This window comes from Pavona decussata, unplaced genomic scaffold, assembly GCF_977016875.1.
Source record: "Pavona decussata unplaced genomic scaffold, jaPavDecu1.1 SCAFFOLD_51, whole genome shotgun sequence".
NCBI lineage: Eukaryota > Metazoa > Cnidaria > Anthozoa > Scleractinia > Agariciidae > Pavona > Pavona decussata.
Window position 1 is genome coordinate 3644199 of NW_028145473.1, and position 22973 is coordinate 3667171.

Below are 22973 nucleotides of genomic sequence, written 5' to 3' on the forward strand. Positions count from 1 at the left end.
TTTTTTCTGAGTATTAAAGCAAACATGTCTAGATCTCCGCGAACGCATTTTCCTGAATAAAAATTAAAGCAGTATCCCAATTGTTTAGTAAGTTTTTTCCATTTCTTTGTTTCATTTCTTTTTTTCTGTAGCAAAATTGGAATTAGAAGAGAGCGCTGCTGGTAAGAATACTGATATCTAGCTTATAACAAAAATGCAGAATAAATAAGTCATTTTTTCTGTAAAACGATCATCTTTGACCTTTCTCTCGTTAGGTTCCTCATATGTACAGTTAAACCTTCAAAAGAACATTATTAAAAACCTTATTTTTAACATTATTTTAGAAGACATTGGAACAGTTATTACAGACAAGAATAAAGAAGAAGAACCTAAGAAGAAGCAAGGTAAAAACACTTCACTCTGTGAATCTTTTTAAATAACTGCCAATCTTGTACCCAGAGTCCTAAGGGTTTTTGGTCAGCGGGTGGGCACCAGGAGAGAATCTGGGTATTCTGCATATACCCACTGACCTTTCTCTTGTTAGTTCCTCATATGTACAGTTAAACCTTAAAAAGAACATTATTAAAAACCTTTTTTTGAAATATTATTTTAGAAGACATTGGAACAGTTATTACGGACAAGAATAAAGAAGAAGAAACTAAGAAGAAGCAAGGTAACAAGACTTCAATCAATCATTAGTTGTTTATTATAAGTCAAGTGAAGTGATTAAAAATAAATCTCTCCCAACATACAGTCTTAAAATGAATAACAACTGTGTCTTTTATTCCTGAATTACAGAACATCAACATGGACATTACAGTAAGTGAATTAACTTTTAAATAACCATTTCACAATAAGGATGATAAACTATAGGCCCTGTCTTACAACCTTTGTTTGTTAACAACTCTGTGGAACATTTAAGAAACAACCCACTGGTCGCAAAGGGAAGGGGACCTAGATGTCTGCAGGTCTTTGTGTATATTAGGGGAATAATTAGGTGGTGGGTTTATTCTAGAAGCCAGATCATCCAAGAGCCACATATTTCATCTACTCAGTTTACATGCAGAAAGCTGAATCTTAATATACAGCTATTTCAATTAACGTTGTCGGATTAAAATCAAGCTAAAAGACAAGACCGCAATGTTTTGTGGGATTATTTTTTTATGAATAACTTCATCAAAATCATCCCTCACATGCAGGTCATTCTACTGCTAATTACAACCTATTGTTTTCTCCAGGCATGACTGATTTTGATGAATTTATTCATAAAAATCCCACGTAAACTTTCGGTCTTGTCTTCTAGCTTCATGCTTTGAACCGACAACGTTAGTTGAAATGACTGTATATATATTTTTTTAACTTTCTTTTCAGGATGCTGGTTTTGCCACCAAATGGGCCATAGAAGGGGAGAGTGCCCAGAAAGAAAGCAAGGAAAGAGTTGGTGGTCAGAATTACGAGATGTTGCTGATTGTGATGGTGAATATAAATATATTCTTTGGAACAATAGAGAAATTAAGATAGGCGGTATAAAACGTGTTTTATAAACACTTTTTTTCAAAAGGTATTGAGTATACCGAAGACTTATTCTATGAAAAGACAAATATTGACCCTATTAATGCTGTCAGAGGAGAAAGGCTTTTAAACCCCATTTTTTTGACGTGGACAGGATTAAGAGACTACAAGGAGGGACGGATCGAGAGTAAATATTGTATGCACGAAGTAAAGATACGTTAATAGTTGTAGGCTTACAATTGAAACTTTCGTTGTCAAACCAAACTGGACAATCTGTTCCTCTGAATCGACAAACACGTCCACCTACTTTCAATGTTGTTCTTAATTGGGAAAATTTTAAATGTCGTGACTACTATCGATTGTTAATAAAGCTCAAGTATGAAAAGGCTAAGAAATGGGCCAAGTTAGGGGAAGAATTTGATTTAGAAGATAATTATATCACTGAAGCAGTTTCCAGTGAACCCTACTTCCGATCTTTTCAATATAAAGTATTGAATTCTATTCTTTTTACCATTGACATCCTTTTTAAATTAGGCTACATTCCAAGCCCTAACTGTTCCTTTTGTCAAGATACCACTGAAACTAGAAACCATATATTGTTTAGTTGTCCCTATTCACACTCTTTTTGGATGGACGTTGTTGCGAACATTCTAAAGAACATAAGTAGTTCCTGTTGTCTCTTACTGCGTGACGTTACCAAAGGAATCTTGAAGGAGGGAATGGATCTAGTTAAGTATGTAATAGTTTTAAGAAAAACCTATTTATGGAGTTGTAGGCATAAAGAGATTAAACCGTCTGGAAGCCACTTTAAGAAAATTCTTGAAAATAAATACGAAACTGAAAAATATCTTGCATTTAAATCAAATAGAATTGTTTCTTTTCGCAATAAATGGAAAAACTATGAAAAGTTGCTTTAAAGTGGCTATAACCAATAACTAATCCTTTTTTTTTAGTTAATTATGGAATATTATCTTGTAAGTAATTTAACAAGTGCACACACGCAAAAAAAAAGAGAAAAGAAAAACCCTTTGTACAACCTTTATAATTTATTGTGCCTTGTGAAACTTACTAGTGAAACTTATGTAGAAGTATTGTTATACAAAAACTGTACACTAATACTCTGTGAAGCTCTCCCTTGGCTTTTTTATTTTAATAATTATTTGCAAATAAGGTTGTATGTTAAGCAAGATTGTATATTAGATAAAGAATGTTAAAAAAAAAATTGAGAACTGGCAAAACTCAAAAAGTATTAACCTCAGGCAGTTTTTTATAGGAATCTGTAAGACATATTTTTATTAATTTAAAATTTGACTCAATTACGACATTTTCCTCTGTGGTGAAAATTCTGTCTTACGGATTTTTGTCTTCTTTTGCAGAAATGTTTATTCATGGCTTCTCTTCAAATCCTGAAATTTTGAGCTAGAGTCGTACAGCTAGTTTTGGAGGTGGAAATGCTCAAAACATTTAGTTTCCAGTCCTTCTCCGAGAAATCGGCCTGCTATTTTTGTTGTTTTAAAGCTTGGCAAAATCGTTTTGAGATAAAAATCATCTTTTCTCACTGTTGGAGTAACAAACAACACCAAAAAAAGTTCCTCCTTACTGTTTCCTTTGCAATGGAATTATATCTTATTTTATCTACTAAAAACTGTAGTAAGCCACCTTAACTGACCATCTTAACCCATTGCAGCCCACGTGTTTTCGACAATTTCACAAATTAGCATATTGTTAATTATTAACCTAATGTGCAGTAAAAATAGACAACTGACTGGGTCAAAGAAACAGCACTCCTTTGGTCTAGAATAGCTAGAATTTCTAATTGTCGAATAAAATATCCTAGCTGCGAATTAAAGGGTCACTACGATCAAAATTTTGCATCCCTTTTTTTCTTCAGCTTTGGAAAGTAGAAGTGATAAATACTTACCACGCCAAATTTTACATCGAAATTCCAATGGGAAGGCCAGTTATTTTAAACGCGAAGTTCAGCTTCGCTGTGCCACCATTACTCGATCGACAAATGACCGTGAACTACATAGAGAGCTGGATCTAGTTGCACTGACGTGAATATGACGTCATACCGCACAACAACATGGCCTGCTTTCGAATGTTCGATCTCACTGAAAGAAGCCACTTCTTTTTATTTTAGTGGCTCAAGGGCCGTCTTTACAACGCACACGTATTGTGGGCACACGAAAGAGACCTAATGGTGGTTGTTTGAACATTTATGGTTCTGAAATACGTCTAAAGGGGGTAATTTCTTCTGACAAATCGTCTTTTTGTACGTTGCACCGAAGTACTAGAGACATATCCTCTCGACGACTTCGACAGATGCTTCGAGGAGACTCAAACGCAAGGACTGCCATACAATGCTACTGCCTCGATGCTTACCTTTCCAGGGTAAACCGAGGGACTAAGTGAAGCTATTAGGCCAAGATAACTGATCGGAAATAAACTGTTTTCGTGAATGCGTGCAATGAAAGCAAGTAACGCGGAGTGGTGGTGTGTCTTTTTTGTTTACAGCTCATTGTAATGCTTTGTTTGTCTGGTGTTCATTACGTCTACTTTCTGTAAGTGTCATGCTTTGGTAAAATAAAAGTGCATAGATACTCCATTTTATTCAAAATTGCTTGTGGTATAATAAATATTGACAATCAACTGCCTCGAGTTTTTCGAATGCTCTCTTTGTACAAAGCACCCAATATATTTCTGAAATACTTGTATGCCGACTGTAGAATACACAGCAAGGCGAGATTTTTGATCTGTATTAAATGAGGAATTGTAATGAAACTGATTGTGACATTGACATGAAAAATTCATCTCTATATATTGAAACAATCACATGATATGCGAAAGTACAGGTCACAAGAAATTTGCAGGCAACTTTCCAGCTAATGTGGACCTGCTGACACTCCAACTTGCAAAATTTTCTAATGTAACCATCACTGATTACTGTGAGTCAAGAAGGTCTTGTGGCAATCCTATTTGGTCTGTGTTATTAACTAATTATAATACTATTATTGAGCAATTTTTTTAAACATCACTTGTAAATATACTTTGACTGCACCTTTGTGCAGACTTGCAGTGAATATTATGCTGAAAGTTATCTTCTGGGACAAGTCAAGATAATATCTACAATTTAATCATATTAGTTTGTACTAGAGAGAACAAATGAACCAAACTGACAAAATTATGAGACAGTATTTTGTCCAAACCCTTTCCTAAGGAGTGTGGAAAACTACCAGTGCTTGGTAAATTTCATCTTTGTGTTTGCATAAGTAATTTTGTATTTGTGCCTTCTTTTGTTTTCTTGGCAAAGTCTGTTATTTGGACAGCCAATTTTACAGCATTTTTTGTACAACATAATAAATTTCTAACAAAAGTATTGCACTGTTTTCGTATATACCAGAGACAGTACAAAGGCGTCAACAAGGTCACCTAAGCACACCATGGTAAATAGGACTACCCATGGTAAATAATGCCATAGTAAATCCCACTTAGCTTTTAGTTTAGATCTGTCAACGACACTTCCTGAACCTTAAAATATTGGGATCTGTATTATTAGGGTTAGTTTAGGGAAGCATGAAGGCATTTTTCACAGTTACAGAAGATACCTTGTCCAGAGGAATGGGGCAGGATCTTACACGAAGGATCACATTGTACATAATGTGCAAATTTATAAATGGAAGGGAGAGGAGGAGAGCTACCAGCAAATTTTTGCAATATTTAGCATTGATATCATATCAATATGACAAGTAGGTACTGGTAATGCAGACTGTGTGTGTGGTTTTTTTAAAAGTTGCTGTCATACCCATGTCATCAAGAACCACTATGCTGCAGGCATGGTGAGAGTAGACAGCAAGACTGGCCTCTGACTTCAAGGGTAAACTTGTCTTTATACAGGGAAGGTTTTTCGCCAGTGGGATCATGGCATGCATTCTTGTGCTCTGAGTATTCTCATTCTTGAAAATGGTTATCAGAGAGGACCACAGCAAAAGGCATACCTTTAAATTTGATCTTAGAAACTGTCAACATAGCTGATAGGAGAGTCTTCAAAAAAAAATCTCCTGGATATAGGTCAAGCACATTAATATAAACAGTGAAGGGATTATGGAAATAGTTTACTGATGGCCCGTTATTTTGTTGGCTTGTTCATGGTGAGGGAGATTTGATTGTTATGTCATAACAGCAACAACAAAAACAAAACAAAAAAGCCCCCTCCCCCCTCCCCTCCCCCCCAAAAAATTATAAAATGTAATAAAGTAAAATATGTGGTATCATTGGCATAAAAAATGGCTTTGATATTTAAAGCAGGCCCTGTTCTTGGCTCTGGTTATTTTCTGAAGGCCAAAGTTAAAACCCACAGATATCAACATCCAACATACGAAAGCCAGGCTATTTGACAGAAGGAAAAAGCTAAACAGAAAAGAAATCAACAAACACATAGTATAAGTATAAAGCATGAAAATGTTTGTGGGGTCATGTAAGATAAAACTTACAAAGATGAAGTTCATGTCGCTGAACAAAAACAAAAAAATAAGCTGTAGTTTATGTGAAAATTTAGGTTAAAGTATTTTGGCCAATCTCCAAGAATAATTAAGGTATATCTGTGGAAAGGATGGTCATTCTTTCATAACTATAATATTTCAATTTTATGTCTGTGAACATTGTGTGATTTTGTGGGAAAATACACAATACTGTTACAGCACAGTGTTATGCTGGCTCTTCTCACTCAACATGTAAAACGATTACAATTACAGTCTCAGTTTTAAGTGAGATCAAGAGGCTGGTTTGCTTGTTTCATTCAGATTCACACATCCTCATTGACAAAGGAACAAACATTATTGAAATAACAAAAATGGGTAAGATATGTTGCAAGCCTACTAAGGTTTCCTCTTAAGCTGTCCTCCTAAACTTTCTTATTAATCTTTAGTTTTCCAGCTGCATTTGAGGGCTTTACAACAATTTATTGATGAATGTTACTTGGACTGTGGCTTTAAAATATTAGGCCCCTCATGATTACTTCATTTACTGCTTGAAAGTTGTTGTAGAATGAGGAAGGGATCTAACCAGGTAATATCTGGTAGATTACAGCCCTAGCTGTAGTATTGTACCATTGCAAATATTCTGTAGATTACAGCTATAGCTAACCACTTTTCAACTGAAGTTAATTATACATCATTTTAGTCTTGTCAAAGCTTTATTGAACTATAAAAAAAACGAGGTTAATAGTTCTTTTTTTCTTGACTCATTATGCAGCTCTGATTGATACTTGCAAACACCATACATGCCACCAACATAACATCAACATGTATTGGTCTGGAGTTATCCATCCTATTCAATAATTTGTTGCTCAAGTGCTTCTGCGAATGGTGATTAGGTTCTGTTTACTAATCCCAAATAGAAAACATGCCCAGAATATTAAATAACCACATGTCTACCTGAATTCGTTTCTTCTTCGGCTTTACATGTAAATCCCAGGCTTGAATGAGCTGTTCGCGTGTCTTCAAAGCGTATTCTTTGCAGTCATACGACTCCAAATCCACCGCCAAGGAAATTATAATCCAAGATATTTAGTAAAATTGTCCTTTAGATCGCTTTTCACCAAACTGGATGGCGAATCTTACAAATAATCTTGCCTATTCACTTACTTAAGGACTTTCGATTACTGAGGTTTACTGAGTTCTTGCAAGGAACGCACGATGTTCGATGCGCGTATGACGTCACACAAAGATCTCATACAAGCAACCGCATTTTAGAATCACCACGGGCGTCACTTTGCCGTCGGAGTAATGGCGGACGGGTTTTCAACGGTTTTCGGCCACTTATTCCCAGGATCAGTAAGCTTGTATAAAGCTAATTAATAGCTATTTTTGCAATTACGAACTCATTTAATGGATTGGAACACGGAAAGGGCGAAAATAGAAGTAAAAATTTTCGTCGTAGTGGCACTTTAAAGATTACTCGAAAAACAAACCTGAAGGTAAAAATTTCGAAAATTTCGATGAAACTTGATCCTCGCGCGACATAGCAGTAATTTGATCCACTTTCGAGAAGACGTGTCTGTTTATGCAAGATTAGGCAGTCATCACGTTTCATCAATGAAAAAAGAAAGAAAAACAGGCAATAAAACTTTCATAAATGAAAACTTTTTTCAAATAAGTTTTTGTATTGGTCTTAGAAGAGAAGAAAACGCATATAAGCAATTGTGAGTCAATTTTGAAGCAAATTTATCGACCTGTGCGGAGCACGCTTTTCAAAAATTTTGCAAAAACTGTTCAGAATACGCAGAATCGATCAATTAGAATAGTATTTCAGTACAAATTCACAACCAAACCTGTAATTCTTTGTGAGTTGTATTGCGAGAAACACTCGAACATCACCAAGAAGGTCCATGGTGAAAATAATGATTTGAGATGCCCACCAGCTTGTCGCCTCGGCAAAACTACAAATTTTCCTCGAAGCATAATTTCTCCGCCGTTAATGCTTGGATTTCTGCTGTTGAAACTGTCGGATATTCCTTAAAAGTTCCTCTTTCGATTTACCGTTTGGAAAAGTTGTGTTTTCCTTCCGAAAACGCGAAATTGGCGTCTTGAATATTTAAGCCTGAAGCGTGCGGCCCGTCATGATGGCTGAAATATTTTTCGGAAGACAAAAACCTTTTTATGCCGATACAATGCACTGAACGGAATTCGGGAGCTCTGCGCGGGGGCGCACTAGTTTGCTGAAGATGATATGATGTACAACAAATGAACAAGTCCAGATTTGGCATTCCTTGGCCACTTAAATACTGTGGCGGTTTTAATTGAAACTCAAATAAAAGTGAATTGTTTACAATGCCAATGGTAATTAAAATATCATTTTCAGCAAAGGTGGGGCGAAAAAGGCGCCCCACAGCTGGTAAGCGAAAGTACAAACATAAATGATAATCCGAAAGATGGCGAGAAGGGAGCGGAGGGCGGGAAAATTGTTTTCGCCAGGAGATATACTCGCTGTGATGGTGAAAGCAAGAGGGAATTCTTGCCAATGCGACCAGTCTTTTATACTAGCGGACAAATTAGGCTCTCCCACACGATTGGCTGTTATGTCACATGACAGACCACCATCGGATTAACAAATATGTGCCTAGACTACAATCGGTCAATGTATCGACATAAATAACATCATGCGTTGACATGATGTTTGGTTTTATGCCGATACAATGCACTGAACGGAATTCGGGAGCTCTGCGCGGGGGCGCACTAGTTTGCTGAAGATGATATGATGTACAACAAATGAACAAGTCCAGATTTGGCATTTCTTGGCCACTTAAATACTGTGGCGGTTTTAATTGAAACTCAAATAAAAGCGAATTGTTTACAATGCCAATGGTAATTAAAATATCATTTTCAGCAAAGGTGGGGCGAAAAAGGCGCCACAAGCCACACACAACTGTGGCAGCCCCACCAAGACACCACTGCAGAGCTCGCGAATTGGAAACAAGAATAGCGAGTATAATATTGAATAGAGAATAATTTTGACGGATCAGTAACAGCCCATGACTGGCTTACGTCACCGCTGAACTGTAACAATACTCTGCTGATAACAGGCGCACGCAAAACGACAGAATATACGGTATGGCAGCCCATGTCTGACCCAGGGGTCTATCACGCTATAGTTAAAGAAATTGAGTTAAATTTATAAAATATGTAAGGAAAAGAATAGTTGTTTTTGTTACAGCTAAATAATTATCAATGGAAACTGTAGCAGCCCATAACCAAACCCATTGTACCAAAAAACACTCGATAGAAGCAACTAACTAGTTGACGACAGAAAATGTAGCAGCCCATGTCTGTCCTACATGGTCGTCAGTGGGGTGTACAGCGATAACTAACTGACAACAGAAAATGTAGCAGCCCATGTCTGTCCTACATGGTTGTCAGTGGGGTGTACAGCGATAACTAACTGACAACAGAAACATGTAGCAGCCCATGTCTGTCCTACATGATCACTCTAGTCACTGTCATTAGCATAGTACTTATAACTCTCCAGAAATGATAGCAGCCCATGTCTGACCTACATTTGTTGGAGTCATACACAGAGAGAAAAATGATAGAATTGAGTTGGTGCGTGACCTGTTCTACCTACAGTATTAGACTTAATTGGCGTGAAGGTGTTCAGAGCGTATATATAGTTTGAAAGCGTCAGATTTCCAGCGGCCAAGAGTGCGGATTTGAGCGTCCGAGAAACCCTTATCGGCCGCAAGCAAAGCAGCGCCAATTCGGAAGCTGTGGCCCTTATATCTACTAGGGTCAAGGCTGCAAAAGTGTAAACAACGAGAGAGTTCGGTGTTAAATTGGTAGACCGTAATAGGTGCGAGGTTTTGTTGACAGAATAACGGGCCCGGTAGGGCCCCTCGCGTTTGGCAATATTCTACCATTGCTTGCACGGGGCAGAACGGCAGTTTCCTCGCGTTCAATTAAGATTTCAAAGGGTTTCCGGTCGGTATTGTGCTTAAATGCGGTAATAATGATCTTAATCATTTGTGGTTGGCCATTGTGTACCAAAAATTTTAAATCCTTAAATTGTAATATGGAATCGACACGATCCACACTCTTAGCCGCCAGTTCACCAACACGAAAGAAGCCGTAAAAGGCTAATAAGAACATCGCGGAGTAAAGACAACGTTGAAAGGCCGATGAATTGGTGTGACGGAGAGATTTAATAAGCTCGTGCAATACCGGTCGAGTAATGGGTAAACGGAGGTCAGCCAAACGCTGGCGGCTTAAAGCTGTTGACAGCTTATGAATCAAAAACGATTTAGTTGGGTCGGAATAACCTTTGATCTTGTGAACATAACTGATAGCCGAAAGATAAGAAATCGTAGAAGGTGCGAGTTTCCTTGCCGATAGGTAAGATATGAAAAGAGCTAATTGGTGAGAAGATAATGGTAGCTGGGGGGTTGATGACCCACAAAAACGTTCATAAAAAATTTGAAACGACCCCCATGCTCTCTGGTACGATTTTTTGGTGCCGGCCGTTAGAGCTGAGCCTAATAAATCCCTCAAGTGAGTGACCAACTCTCCGGTAGAAGGTTCGCTGGTACTGTTGTTGGGAATTCGTCTGCCTCTGGCGCTAGTTCCTTGAAGTTGTCTACCTGAAATCGGGAGATGTAATCGGCTTGGCTGTTCTGCAAGCCAGGAACATGCCGAGCACGAAATAAAATATTATAACGTAGGCAACTAAGAACCAGGTCACGTAGAAGAACCATTACTGACTTATGCTTAGATGTTTGATTGTTGATAATCTCCACGAGGGCAGCATTATCTGTGAAAAATAGCACGCAGCGGTTAGCCATGCTAGTCCCCCAAATGTGGACAGCAATAACAATGGGAAAAAACTCGAGGAAAGTAATGTTGAAACTGTGCCATTTGTCAGGAAAAGCGCCGCCAAACCAGTGCTTTCCAAATATCGCACCATAACCTTTTGATGCCGCGGCATCTGTATATAATTCAAGTGTAGAAGAATTGTCCCAGCGATCTGACAGAAAAAATGCCCTGCCATTAAAATTATCTAGAAAGTCTAACCACATGCGTATATCAAGTTTAGCTTCTCTGTTTAAACGGATGTGGTGATGAGGGCGTGTCAGACCGGTGGTAAGGTCAATTAAGCGGCGTAAAAATGCACGGCCTGGGATGACAACTGAACAACAAAAATTCAACAGGCCGATTAAAGATTGCAGCTCGCGCAGAGTAACGGTAGATGAAGTAAGGTGCGACATTTGGTAAGCTTGTCTAGCGGCAACCTGGCCTCCTGATGCACAGAATCAAGCTCTATGCCAGCGAATTGTAAAGTGGTATCTGGTCCCACTGTTTTCTCTTCAGCAATTGGGACTCCGAGGAATTTGCACATAGCGAGAAAATGGTGTAGATCTTTGCTGCATTTATCTTTATTAGGTGCAATAAACAAAAAATCGTCTAAAAGATGTAAAACGGCAGAGACATGTAAGTGTTGCGTGGCAAGCCACTCCAAAGAAGAACTGAATTTTTCGAAAATAGCACAGCTTGACTTCAAACCCATTGCTAGACACCGATCAAAATAATATTCATTCGCCCAGTTGATACCGAGTAAAGGGTATTCCAACGGGTGAACAGGAATAATACGGAATGCGGAATTAATATCCGTTTTAGCCAAAAAACAACCGGCCCCGAAGTTTTTTAGAATAGAAATGGCATCGCTAATCGTAGCATAATGAACTGATGAGCATTCATCGGGGATGGAATCGTTTACAGAAGAACCTTTAGGGTATGATAAATGGTGAATTAATCTAAATTCGTTAGGAGTTTTTTTGGGAACTAAGCCAATGGGCGAAGTGCGAAAAGTAGGATAAGGGGGAGCCTTGAAAGGTCCCACAACCCTACCAGCTTCGATTTCCTTCATTAATTTTCCTGAAACGACGTCCGGGCTCTGTGGCGCACTTTGTAAATTAGGGGACTCAAAAGGAGATAATTCGCCGATGTAAGAAATTCGAAAACCATACTGAAAGCCATTAACTAAAAGGGTTTTAAGGGCTGGAGTATAACCGGCTAATAAAGCCTCAAACCGGTCCGCTTTTACGGGCGTGACTGGTGGGCTGTCCAACACTTGGAGTAATAACTGGCGATCCTGATTTGCCAACATTGGAGCGCTGGTGGGTTGGTGAGACCTGACATTGGCTGGCGGGATGTTTGGCATGGCATTTAAAGCAAACATGCTCATATTGACATCCCCTACATTGTCTTCCAGCGTGAAACGTCCAGCATGTCCCTTTTGGGAAATTTTTTAGTTTTGGGGTGTCGTCAGAAGCCTTCTCTGAATAAATGGTTACAAAAGTGTTAAAGGCAGTAATCCACTGCTGTATATTGGTCACTTTTTTTGGCGTGTGAGAAGGCTCAAGTGTTAGCTGGGGTTGACCCGAGGCACCCGCAGTGGAGGTCATTGAAAGGGAATACTTTTCACGGGGGGGAGCTACTGACAATAACGCCCCAAAATCAATGTATTCATGAGCCCAGATTTTGGCTTTGATTTTAGCACTAACTCTAGCACCTAAATTCATACCGATACTGGTAAATAGCTGACGGGGTTGATCTCCAGCACCCAAGGTAGAAAGTTGTGGATCTGTGGACTGCGTACCTGTGAGTTCTGTAAGGTTGGTAACCTCCTCGTCCACCACATGAGCAACTTGACGGTCTGCTGGACGGTCTGCTGTGGGGTGGCTGTCAGAGACATTCGCTAGGGGCTGCACGGCCAAGGCATCTTTAACGGCTGCAGAAACAGCAGCGGTAATCGTGGAGGTGAGCGCTTGAAGATTCAACTGGACCATCCCCGAGCCTTGAGGAGGCTGGGCTGGAGGAGGTTGAACTTGTAGCATGGTAGCTGGCTCGGCCACTTGCAGATCAGATGCAGGCAACGGGCGAAGACACTTAGCACGTCTTGCAGGACCAGCAGAACGCTTCTTAGGTGGCATGATGCAGCGAGAAGAAATAAACTAAACAATAACGGAAGTTAGCGGACAGCCCTAACCCACATGCAACGGAAGCGAAAGCGGGAAAATTACAACCTCAGAGGGGCCGAATTAATTAAAGTAACCGCCAAGTTTTTGCGGTATGTGCAAACAGGAAAAAGCTGTTTACCGACTGATACGACGACGTTTTGTCCTGGGAGATTAACAAAGCCCATTTTCACCAATAAATCGATAAGCTTGACAGAAATACCAGTGCATTGGACACACCTACCGAAATAGGCGATCAAAAAGGATTGTACACTCATGCGGTATACTGCAAGCAACGATAATAACCAAAGCCGGTATAAAACAAAGGCACACTAATGTACTGTGCACTCAGGTGGCTAAAATGATTAGCCAACCACAATCAGATAAAGCCAACGTGAGCAGCAAGTTATTCATATGTATGCGGCAAATTCCTGCCAGCAAAAATTAGCTGAATCACGAGGCAACAAAAACACGGCTTGGTTTAAAATGTACACTGTACAAATATTTAAAGGAAATCAAGGGCTTGGATTAGCTACAAACAAATAGTCCGGCCTAGTGGTCGGCACGTGAACAATAACGCAATGACCTCAAAACGGCCCCTCTGAGACTCCGAAAAAACTTATATTGCCCCTGTCTATTTAGGTGCACACCATCACGAGCGAGAAATCTCTGGGAAGAATTCCAAAAACCCCGATGACCCCAGAAAAAGGAATAAGGGAGTGCCTCCAGGAACGTTTTAACATAGCTGTTAAGTGCGCGGACACGCGCGTTAAATACAGGATTGGATCCTAGAAGGGTTTGGCATACACAAACAAGCTTAACATTGTACGTGTCGTGCAAAATGGTTACTAACTCCTCAATAGCAGAACCCACCACTAAAGGATCAAGCCGGGAAAGATCGTTGGTTCCCAGCTGTAAGATAACTATGTCTGGCGCGAATGAAGCGACCACGGGGAGGTCGTATTGCATCGTTTTGGCCACAGTTCTACCCCCAACACCATGCCATTTGAATGTAGCAAGGGCAGTTAACAAGAATTGATGGTTATGGTTGGGGTTTGCGGCAACAAAGTATTCTAAACGCCTAATGAATGAATGCCCAAGTATTAAAATCTTAGGATGAGCCATGCTAATACTAACCAAAAATAACTGCTACAACTTGCCTGAAAAATTGTTTTCGCCAGGAGATATACTCGCTGTGATGGTGAAAGCAAGAGGGAATTCTTGCCAATGCGACCAGTCTTTTATACTAGCTGACAAATTAGGCTCTCCCACACGATTGGCTGTTATGTCACATGACAGACCACCATCGGATTAACAAATATGTGCCTAGACTACAATCGGTCAATGTATCGACATAAATAACATCATGCGTTGACATGATGTTTGGTTTAGTGTCCAGACTCCCCTAAGACCTAAAAATATATGCGCAGTCGGTGGATTCTGATTGGTCAGTCTTTTCCAAAGACAATTGGAACAATAGAGGACAAAATTATCCGTTCTAGGGGAGGTAGAAACCCTTGCGCGTGCGTGTGAGGATTTGCGGTTGGTTTTCGGCGCCTCGGCCGCTAATGGGTTAATCGATATTTACAGTTGTAAATAATCACAGACATACATATGCTCCCTACATAACCTTAAACCACAATCACCCTTTAGTATTGGAACTCTGTCCAACCAGATAATTCATGTAATCTTGACAGCAAAAACTCATTGCTTTTTAGGGTCCACAGAACGGGGGTTTTTGGATAATATAGAAGAGATTGTGGTTAGATCACTACCAGAGGAGAACTTAAGAAATTTTATCAAGGACCGAGATGTGATTGAAACATACTTACTAAGGCATCGTCCACACGTATCTGGAAATTTGTGAAAACGCCCTTTTTTTGACGAAAACGGCTTGCGTTCACACGTATCCAGCGTATTTTCTGGCTGTATCCGGAAATTTTTGAAAATGCTCTCCAGAGTGGAAATTTTTTTAGCCAATACGAATAGGTATACGTGTGGACGGTCGTATAAGGAAATTTTCGAATACGCTTCCGACATTCTCCTGGATCCAGTCTTCACGGCGAGCAAAAAAAATATTTACGGAAAAAATTTCCGGATACGGGTGGACATGGCCTAAATCAAGTTACATTCTGTGAAGAAATGGTTCAGGTATATCTTGTGAATACAATATTCATGTGCTCTTCAAAGCATCCTTGGGAGAGTTACAAGCAGTAACTTATTATGATATGAAAGGTTAACGCTGCATGCTTTTGAAATGTGTCTGTAAGGGTAATAAGGCATAGATTCTATATGAATCACTTTTATTTTCATAAAGCAACCGGCACATGGAGGTACAGTCAACTCTATCAATAAATTGTGGACACCATCAGAGCTGCTAGTTAGTGTCCTTAATAGTGAGAGTGGATAATGGAAGAAGATTATTTCAGTAGGTTATTAGTCTGTAATTTACTTTTACCAGGGATTAACCTGCAAGCTGCACTTGTCAATTTAGGTTATTTTGTACTGAATATCCTCTTGCATGTCGCACATGTCAATTTGGGAAATGTTGTTTATCCTTTCTGGTTCACCCAGGTAGAAGTCCTGGCATTGATATGTGCCTGAGCGCTTCTGGGATATGCAACATGGAAATTATTATTTTGAGTCGCACATATCAATCTAGGTAATGTTGTATATCCTTTCTGGTTCACCCAAATAGAAGTCCTGGCATGTACGTGCCTGAGCGCTTCTGGGATATGCAACATGAAAATCATTACTTTGAGGCAACATGTCAATTTAGGTTATATGGTATATTGTTTCTGAAAATTATTTTGAGTTGCACATGTCAATTTAGGTAATGTTGTATATCTTTTTTTGGTTCACCCAGGTAGAAGTCCTGGCATTGATATGTGCCTGAGCGCTTCTGGGATATGCAACATGGAAGTCATTATTTTGCGTCGCGCACGCCAATGTAGGTTATATGGTTTATGGTTTATTGTTTCTGAAAATTATTTTGAGTTGCACATGTCAAGTTAGGTAGTGCTGTATATCCTTTTTGGTTCACCCAGGTAGAAGTCCTGGCATTGATATTATTATTTTGATTGGCACTTGTAATTTAGGTAATATGGTATATCGTTTATAAAATATATTTTTAGCTGCACATGTCAATTTAGGTAATGTTGTATATCCTTTCTAGTTCACCCAGGTAGAAGTCCTGGCATTGATGTGTGCCTGAGCACTTCTGGGATATGCAACATGAAAATTATTACTTCGAGTCGCACATGTCAATTTAGTTAATGTTGTATATCCTTTCTGGTTCACCCAGGTAGAACTCCTGGCATTGATATGTGCCTGAACGCTTCTGGGATATGCAACATGAAAATAATTATTCGAGCCGCACATGTCAATTTAGGTAATGTTGTACATCCTTTCTGGTTCACCCAGGTAGAAGTCATGGCATTGATATGTGCCTGAGCACTTCTGGGATATGTTTGGCTTTCATAATAAAAACTTCTGCTATTGAGCCTAATACACATGTTGCTGACTCATTCGGTTGTTTCATTCTAATAACTGCCGATTTTGCATAATGCTGATATAAGGAACTGAGACTAAAAAAAAAAAAAAAACAGAAATCAAACCACCAAAACACTGCAAAGGTCCTTAGGCTTCTTGCAAAATGCTAGATTCACTTTCCAAACATAGGAGATTAAAAATTACACGTGAAACAGCTGGAAACAGCAAAGAAATCTAAAGTGAAATTTCCTTTTCTTCTCTCACCAATGAATAGTTCGTAGACTCAATACATATTGTTCATGTGACTTTGAACTGTTCGCATAAAGCGCTGGCTGATGGCCTTCTTGGCGGACTTGAGTGACAGTATAAGTAGCACCTTGGTTTGTGTTGATTGGTGCCTTTCGATCCTCTCTTAGGCTTTTGTTTATTGGGGGATTTCCATCCCCCTCGTTCAGACTAGAAATTGTTCCCTCGGCCGTCCGCCTTGGTACCGATCGGCTGTTGTGTTGTTTGATCGTGGGCATCCACGCTTCAGGAATTTCAATTCCATTATCCCTAGTGATGTTGTCAACAACAGCCTAAGAGAGGATCGAAACGCACCAATCAACACAAACCAAGGTGCTACTTATACTGTCACGCAATCAGTCTACACCATCGCCTGATGAATACTAGCAGTATAGCCGTCGAAACCTCGCCATCCACATCTTTGTGACTCAATCGTGAGACAAACGATTAACTTATCTATCATTTTAAACCACGATGACCAACACCTTTCATAATATTGACCTGAAATATGGGCACACAGCCCTAAGGTTGATTCGTCGACACGAGCGCTGCTGATGCAAGCTTGCGCGATATGCTAACCACCTCACCTTTCTCATAACGTTCGTAAGGAACCACGTTGTTCCTAGAGACCCTCGGGTCCTTTCGCCAGTTCCAACCAAAGGTGGTCACAGAGTAGCCGAACTAGCATCCTTGAGGTTGCTGAGAGAGAATCAGACTAGCTCAGAGGGCTAAGGGAAATGCGATGCAAGATAGCCACTCTACAGCGAAGAGTAAAACAGCCTCTCTTTCGCCTAAAGATGCTTCTGAGATACTTGAAAAGATCACATGCAATACAAAACGACTGTTTAATAAGACCAGAGGCAGACAGAAATGAAAGTTTGATAACCTGTTGATCGAGAAAGAGTCTTCTGTTTCAATGACTAGAACACCTCATGTTGACAGAACACCTCAAGCTGACAAATCCAAATGGGTTATCAACTTATCCTCCAGGTCCTTAAGCGACGCTGAGGTATCTTTACTACAGAAAGGGTTAAATTTTGCTGTAACACCTACAAGCATCTCAGCCACTGAGATAGTTGCTAAGGTTGAATCTGCAATAAGACCACTTGATGCAGAACAGGCACCCACTGTCAGGAGAAGCGTAAACCCTATCCCCCAAAAGGCTAAGCCTCCTGAACCTAATATCACCAGGGAGATGAAACAAGCTCTCAAAGGTTTAAAAGAGGATAAGAACATTATGATTCTCCCGGCAGACAAAGGTCGTACCAGTGTAGTGCTAGACAAAAACACCTATAACGATAAACTGAAAACACTGATTGAGAAGGGTCCATACCGACTTCTTAATAAAGACCCAACGGATCGTCTGAGCCGAAAGTTGACTGAAAAGCTTCTGAACCTGAAGCGAGGTGGGCACATGACAGAGTCCGTATATAATAAGATCAGGCCCAAACATAAGCAACCACCTAGAATCTATGGCCTTCCTAAGATACGCAAGGTAAATATACCACTGAGATCTATAGTTTCTTGTGTAAACACCTTTGCTTATGATCTGTCTTCCTACCTAGCCGATGTGTTATCTCCCTTAACAGGGAAATCAGAGTATACAGTTAACAACTCAGCTCATTTCGTGTCCACTATGAATGGTGGGAGGGTACTAGAGAGCGAGATCATGGTGTCTTTTGACATAGAATCACTGTTCACAAACATACCTATCAAAGGCGCCGTACAGACTGCGTTACGGAAACTAGAAGCTGACCCGTGTCTTGCTAACCGCACGACTTTAACACCTGCACAAATCTGTCACCAAGGCATGGGCGAGACACAGGAAATCTTTATTCTTGATGCGAATGACACATCGCTTGCTGTCAAGGAATTTCGACAATTTGAAACCAAAGTGTTTTCTCTTGCGAGTAGCAACCCCACCTTGTGGCATCCCAACTGAACCAAAGGGACACTCATTCCATCCTTTGGATGACATGAGGGATACGTCTTCTGCTTGGCTTAAAGTGAGCTTGTCTTTCCATCTTGTCAAAGTTAAATGAAAAACCTAGACTGTGTAGCTCTTTTTATAATACCGAGCTTAAGATCCGACGACGGCGGGTGTCTATGACGGTGGGCGGAAGTAAGAAAGTTGCAAAATAACTTCCGGACAGCCGTCGTGAAAAGTTTCCCGCCGTAGCGGGGTTGTTTACGATGTCAAAATGCCGAGTTTGCCGTAACGTCTTAAACGTGAGTAAAATAATCCCATTTTAGGTCTTATTCGGCGAAATTCTTTGATACTTTCGATAGTTAAAGGTTTTTCAATCTTAGTGGATCGATTTATTTGAGCATTTTATGAAAAGAAAAAGATTTTTAAAGGATTAATCTCCGTTTCATTTTATCAATGTTGGCGGCTGTCAATGACCACATGGAAAGCCGCTGTGGCTCTGTCACGAAGCCGCCAATTGCAAACCACAACCAGTAAGTTTTCTTTTTTTCTTGATGTACTGTTAGGAATATGTATTAAAGTCAATCATTAAATACCCTTTTTGAATTCTGTTGTGTTGTAGCTAAATTAGACGAGTCGTCCTTCATCGAAATAACGCGTCAACATTCAACATTAATCTCGCCTCAGTTTGTTGACAACACAAAATCGAGCTTGTTTTGATCCAGATCCATCCGACAGTTTTGAATTAACAAGGAAAAAGGCAAAGGAATCATCGCAGAACCAAGTTTTGGTCTATGCAACATTTAATGAAGATACAATATTTCAACTATATTCCATTAAGTCATAATCATGTCGTGGCACGATGTGATTATGGCTCTGGAATGGTGGGATGATTTAACGAATTTTTATATTTACAAGTTTGTTTTAAATCTGGTTTGGAATTGTCGGTATGCATATTTACATGTTGTCTTGTTACCTGCATTGAAAAGATGTAATTTTAAATGGCAGAATCTTTATGGAATGGGTAGAAGAATTTCTGTGTCGTCGAAGCTTTTAAGGAGAGGGCCATGAGCCGATCTAAACGAAGCTATAAGTACAATAAAAATGATTTAACCCTTTCTTCAACTCGTAGCCGTCCTCTGGTCAGTTTCTGAAGGTTTACTTTTTACGCCTTATGAAGGCGGCCTCTCCCCAGTTTTCCACAGTCATAGCTGCCATCGCAGACACCCGCCGTCATCGGATCTTGAGCTCCCTAATGATTAAGCGAATACTGAGGAACACTCAGGATCGAGAAACACAAATCAACACCTTTTTGAAACAATATACATTTGTTTTTTTGTCAAAAACTGCTTTAAAACAAGAAATTATCTGGTTTCACAAGATTTCATTTCATTTCTACTGTTTGACATTGAAGAGATAATAGAGTTGTGACATTAACCAATCGAAAAATTAAGCATTTTACCCACGCGTCCGTGTTCACGGTATAATCAACTGGAGCTTGAAATAGTAGCATCGAAACGCACCAATCACATAGCTCGCAAATCTGTCCACAGTGACAATTTTTTATGTTCAAACACACCAATCAGGTAGCAGAGCAAAGTGACCAATCAAGTTGTTTTGACTCAGTTATGAAAAAGCCCCGAACTAAGAGTTGTTACCCACTTGTCTTTACAACTGTTATCTCTTATCTGTTATCCCCATCAACTATCATGGATTGTAAAATTGTAAGAGTTGTCATCGGAATGGTGAGTTCATTATATTTGTTTAACATGTCATTATGCTCATTCGTTAGGACTTTAAAAGTATTAGTTTCGCTTCTTGTTTGACTTAAGCGCAAAGTATTTTGTGTAGGAATGTGTTGCAGCATGCTTCTCTTCTCCGTTAGTTTCGCTTCTTGTTTAACTTAAGCGTAAATTATTTCTGACATTGATTCATTACAACAGTTAGGTTGCAAGCTAAATTCAAAAATTGGTTATTCGCTTTGACTTGAAAGCAAACTATTGCCGTTTGCTAAACTTGAGTAGCATCAATACGTTTTGGTGAAAAGAAATCGTGCTTTTCAGCGCGTTACATTTTTCTGTTAGTTTCGCTTCTTGTTTGACTCAAGCGTAAAGTATTTCTGACATTGTATCTGTGATAACACAGTTAAGTTTCGAGTGAAATTCAAAATCTTTGTTCGTTCTAACTTGAAAGCAAATTATTGTTGCGCGCACATGAAATCAAAAGGTGTCTTCAAAGAAACCGTGCGCGCAAAGTTACTGGAAAAGTTTCGCTGCGTGTTTCAGTGTGTAGAATCCTGTGCTAGGTTTTTTGCAGTGCGTTAAACTCGAACAATTTTATTCCTTGTTTGACTTGTGCGTAAAACTATTTCTGTGAGTGTATCATTAGGTTGTGAGTTAATTCTGACTTGAGAGCAAATTATTACCGCGCACGTATGGACTTTCGCTTCTTGTTTGACTTGAGCGTAAAGCATTTTGTGTTGGAATGTGTTGCAGCACGCTTCGCTTCTCAGTTGGTTTTGCTTCTTGTTTGACTTTAGGGTAAATTATTTCTGACATTGTATCTGTAATAACACAGTTGAGTTTCAAGTGAAATTCAAAATCTTTATTCCTTCCAACTTGAAAGCAAATTATTGTTGCGTGCACATGAAATCAAAACGTGTGTTCAAAGAAACCGTGCACGCAAAGTTACGCGAAAAGTTTCGCTACAGCTGTACATGTTTAAGTGTATAGAATCCTTCGCTAGGTTTTTGCAGTGCGTTAAACTCAAACAATTTTGTTCCTCGTTTGACTTAAGCATAAAACTATTTCTGTGAGTGTATCATTAGGTTGTGAGTTAATTTTAAAATCTTTTTTCGTTCACACTTGAAAAGCAAGTAACTTTCGCGTGCTCAGCTTTCTACTGTATACATTGATTTCTTAAGGTAAGAATTTAAAAGTATTTATACCAATGTAATAGAAAGTAAGATTTGTTTTCTTTACAGAATTTGGACGAGTGCGTAATTTGTTGGAAGGAAGGCTGGGATATTGAGAAGATGTCATGCTGTGAACAAGCTATGCATAGCGAATGTCTGGACACCTTGAGGTTAACATTACTTCCAAGTACCTCCAGGTGTCTCCTCTGTCGGACGGAGCTGCCCCTTCCTTGGAGCATGGAAGAAAAAGTTGAGCAAAATGATTTATGTTGGACTGTAAAGAGGTAAATTATATTTATTTACTCTTGATATTAAAGTGTCAATTGAGTTTTCTATAACTCACGCTTGAGTGAAATGGTTAATTTAACCCAGCGAATAACTCAATTGTTTTTTTTTTTCTTGTTTTCTCAGAATTGCTGTGCACTTAACGCTCACAGGGCCGAACACTTTTCGTGCGTGACGTGTAACTATTTTTTTAGACTACTAACCCTATACCAGATGATGGATTTGGCCATAAAGTTGAGATCCTCAGTTCAATGTGGGCACGAAAATACAGAAGAGTGTGTCAGGTGTCCACCGCTTAATAGATCAATTGTAGAAAATTATTTAAGTCAACCTTTATAATTTTTGTTCACTAGTATTTTTAATAATTTATTTTTAATTGGTTTCTATTCAACAAAACTTTGATATGTAATTTTAATAATCAATATTTCGCAGTCTTTATATTTTTCTTGAAAATAGTATGAGTGTTTTTAAATAAAAAATAGATCATATTTTTGTATTAGTTTAGTATTTTCGAATAGTTTCTTTTTCCAAGTGTAATAAAATAAATTGTTATCAAATGTAAATAAGTTTTTTTTTTTAAATTCAATTTTGTAATTTTAATAATTAAAGGCAGTTTTTCCATTCAATGTTGTTTCTTTACGGTGTCATTTTGAATACTCTTCTCATTGGTTTATCACACGTCCTTTGTTCTTTGCCTATATCTGAACCACCACCCGGTTGGTTGGGCGGAAACGCACCACCAAAGCACAGTACACTTGATATACTAAACTCCAAATTATACATACACTTGCATCTTATAAATCCCTCTTACACCTAGATGTCTTGCATCTCATTAAACCCTTCCCCATATCTACCAAAACCGGTTTAGGTGACCCTACTAAACTCCAAATTATACATACACTTGTATCTCATAAATCCCTCTTACAGCTAGATGGTTTGCATCTCATTAAACCCATCCCTATATCTACCACATGTCATGTCATTTCATTTAACGTTTAAAGCCGGTTTAGATGACCCCGGAACAACCTCATTAACTCAGGGCCGCTGCATAAATGAATAAAATTCTCCCAAGCATC

General features: G+C 39.1%; 2 protein-coding genes across 2 annotated transcripts; both read left to right on the forward strand.

Moving 5' to 3' along the window:
* The first annotated feature begins 67 nt into the window (after window positions 1–67).
* LOC146481128 (uncharacterized) lies at window positions 68–22511 on the forward strand. The gene is made up of 7 exons (XM_085108834.1): window positions 68–161; window positions 324–383; window positions 593–652; window positions 778–798; window positions 1351–1455; window positions 21682–21896; window positions 22024–22511. The coding sequence occupies exons 4-7, from the start codon at window positions 787–789 to the stop codon at window positions 22070–22072; spliced, it is 381 nt and encodes a 126-aa protein (XP_084964960.1). The 5' UTR covers window positions 68–161; window positions 324–383; window positions 593–652; window positions 778–786; the 3' UTR covers window positions 22073–22511.
* LOC146481129 (uncharacterized) lies at window positions 17688–19067 on the forward strand. The gene has a single exon (XM_085108977.1). The coding sequence runs from the start codon at window positions 17688–17690 to the stop codon at window positions 18711–18713; it is 1026 nt and encodes a 341-aa protein (XP_084965103.1). The 3' UTR covers window positions 18714–19067.
* Window positions 22512–22973: the final 462 nt, after the last annotated feature.

Excerpts from the sequence above, each read along its gene's own strand:
- LOC146481128 (XM_085108834.1), top strand. Across the intron at positions 1,456-21,681 it reads AGATGTTGCTGATTGTGATG|AATTTGGACGAGTGCGTAAT; the intron begins GTGAATATAAAT and ends TTTTCTTTACAG. Across the intron at positions 21,897-22,023 it reads TTATGTTGGACTGTAAAGAG|AATTGCTGTGCACTTAACGC; the intron begins GTAAATTATATT and ends TTGTTTTCTCAG.
- LOC146481129 (XM_085108977.1), top strand. The coding sequence starts at position 17,688 with ATGACTAGAACACCTCATGTTGACAGAACACCTCAAGCTGACAAATCC.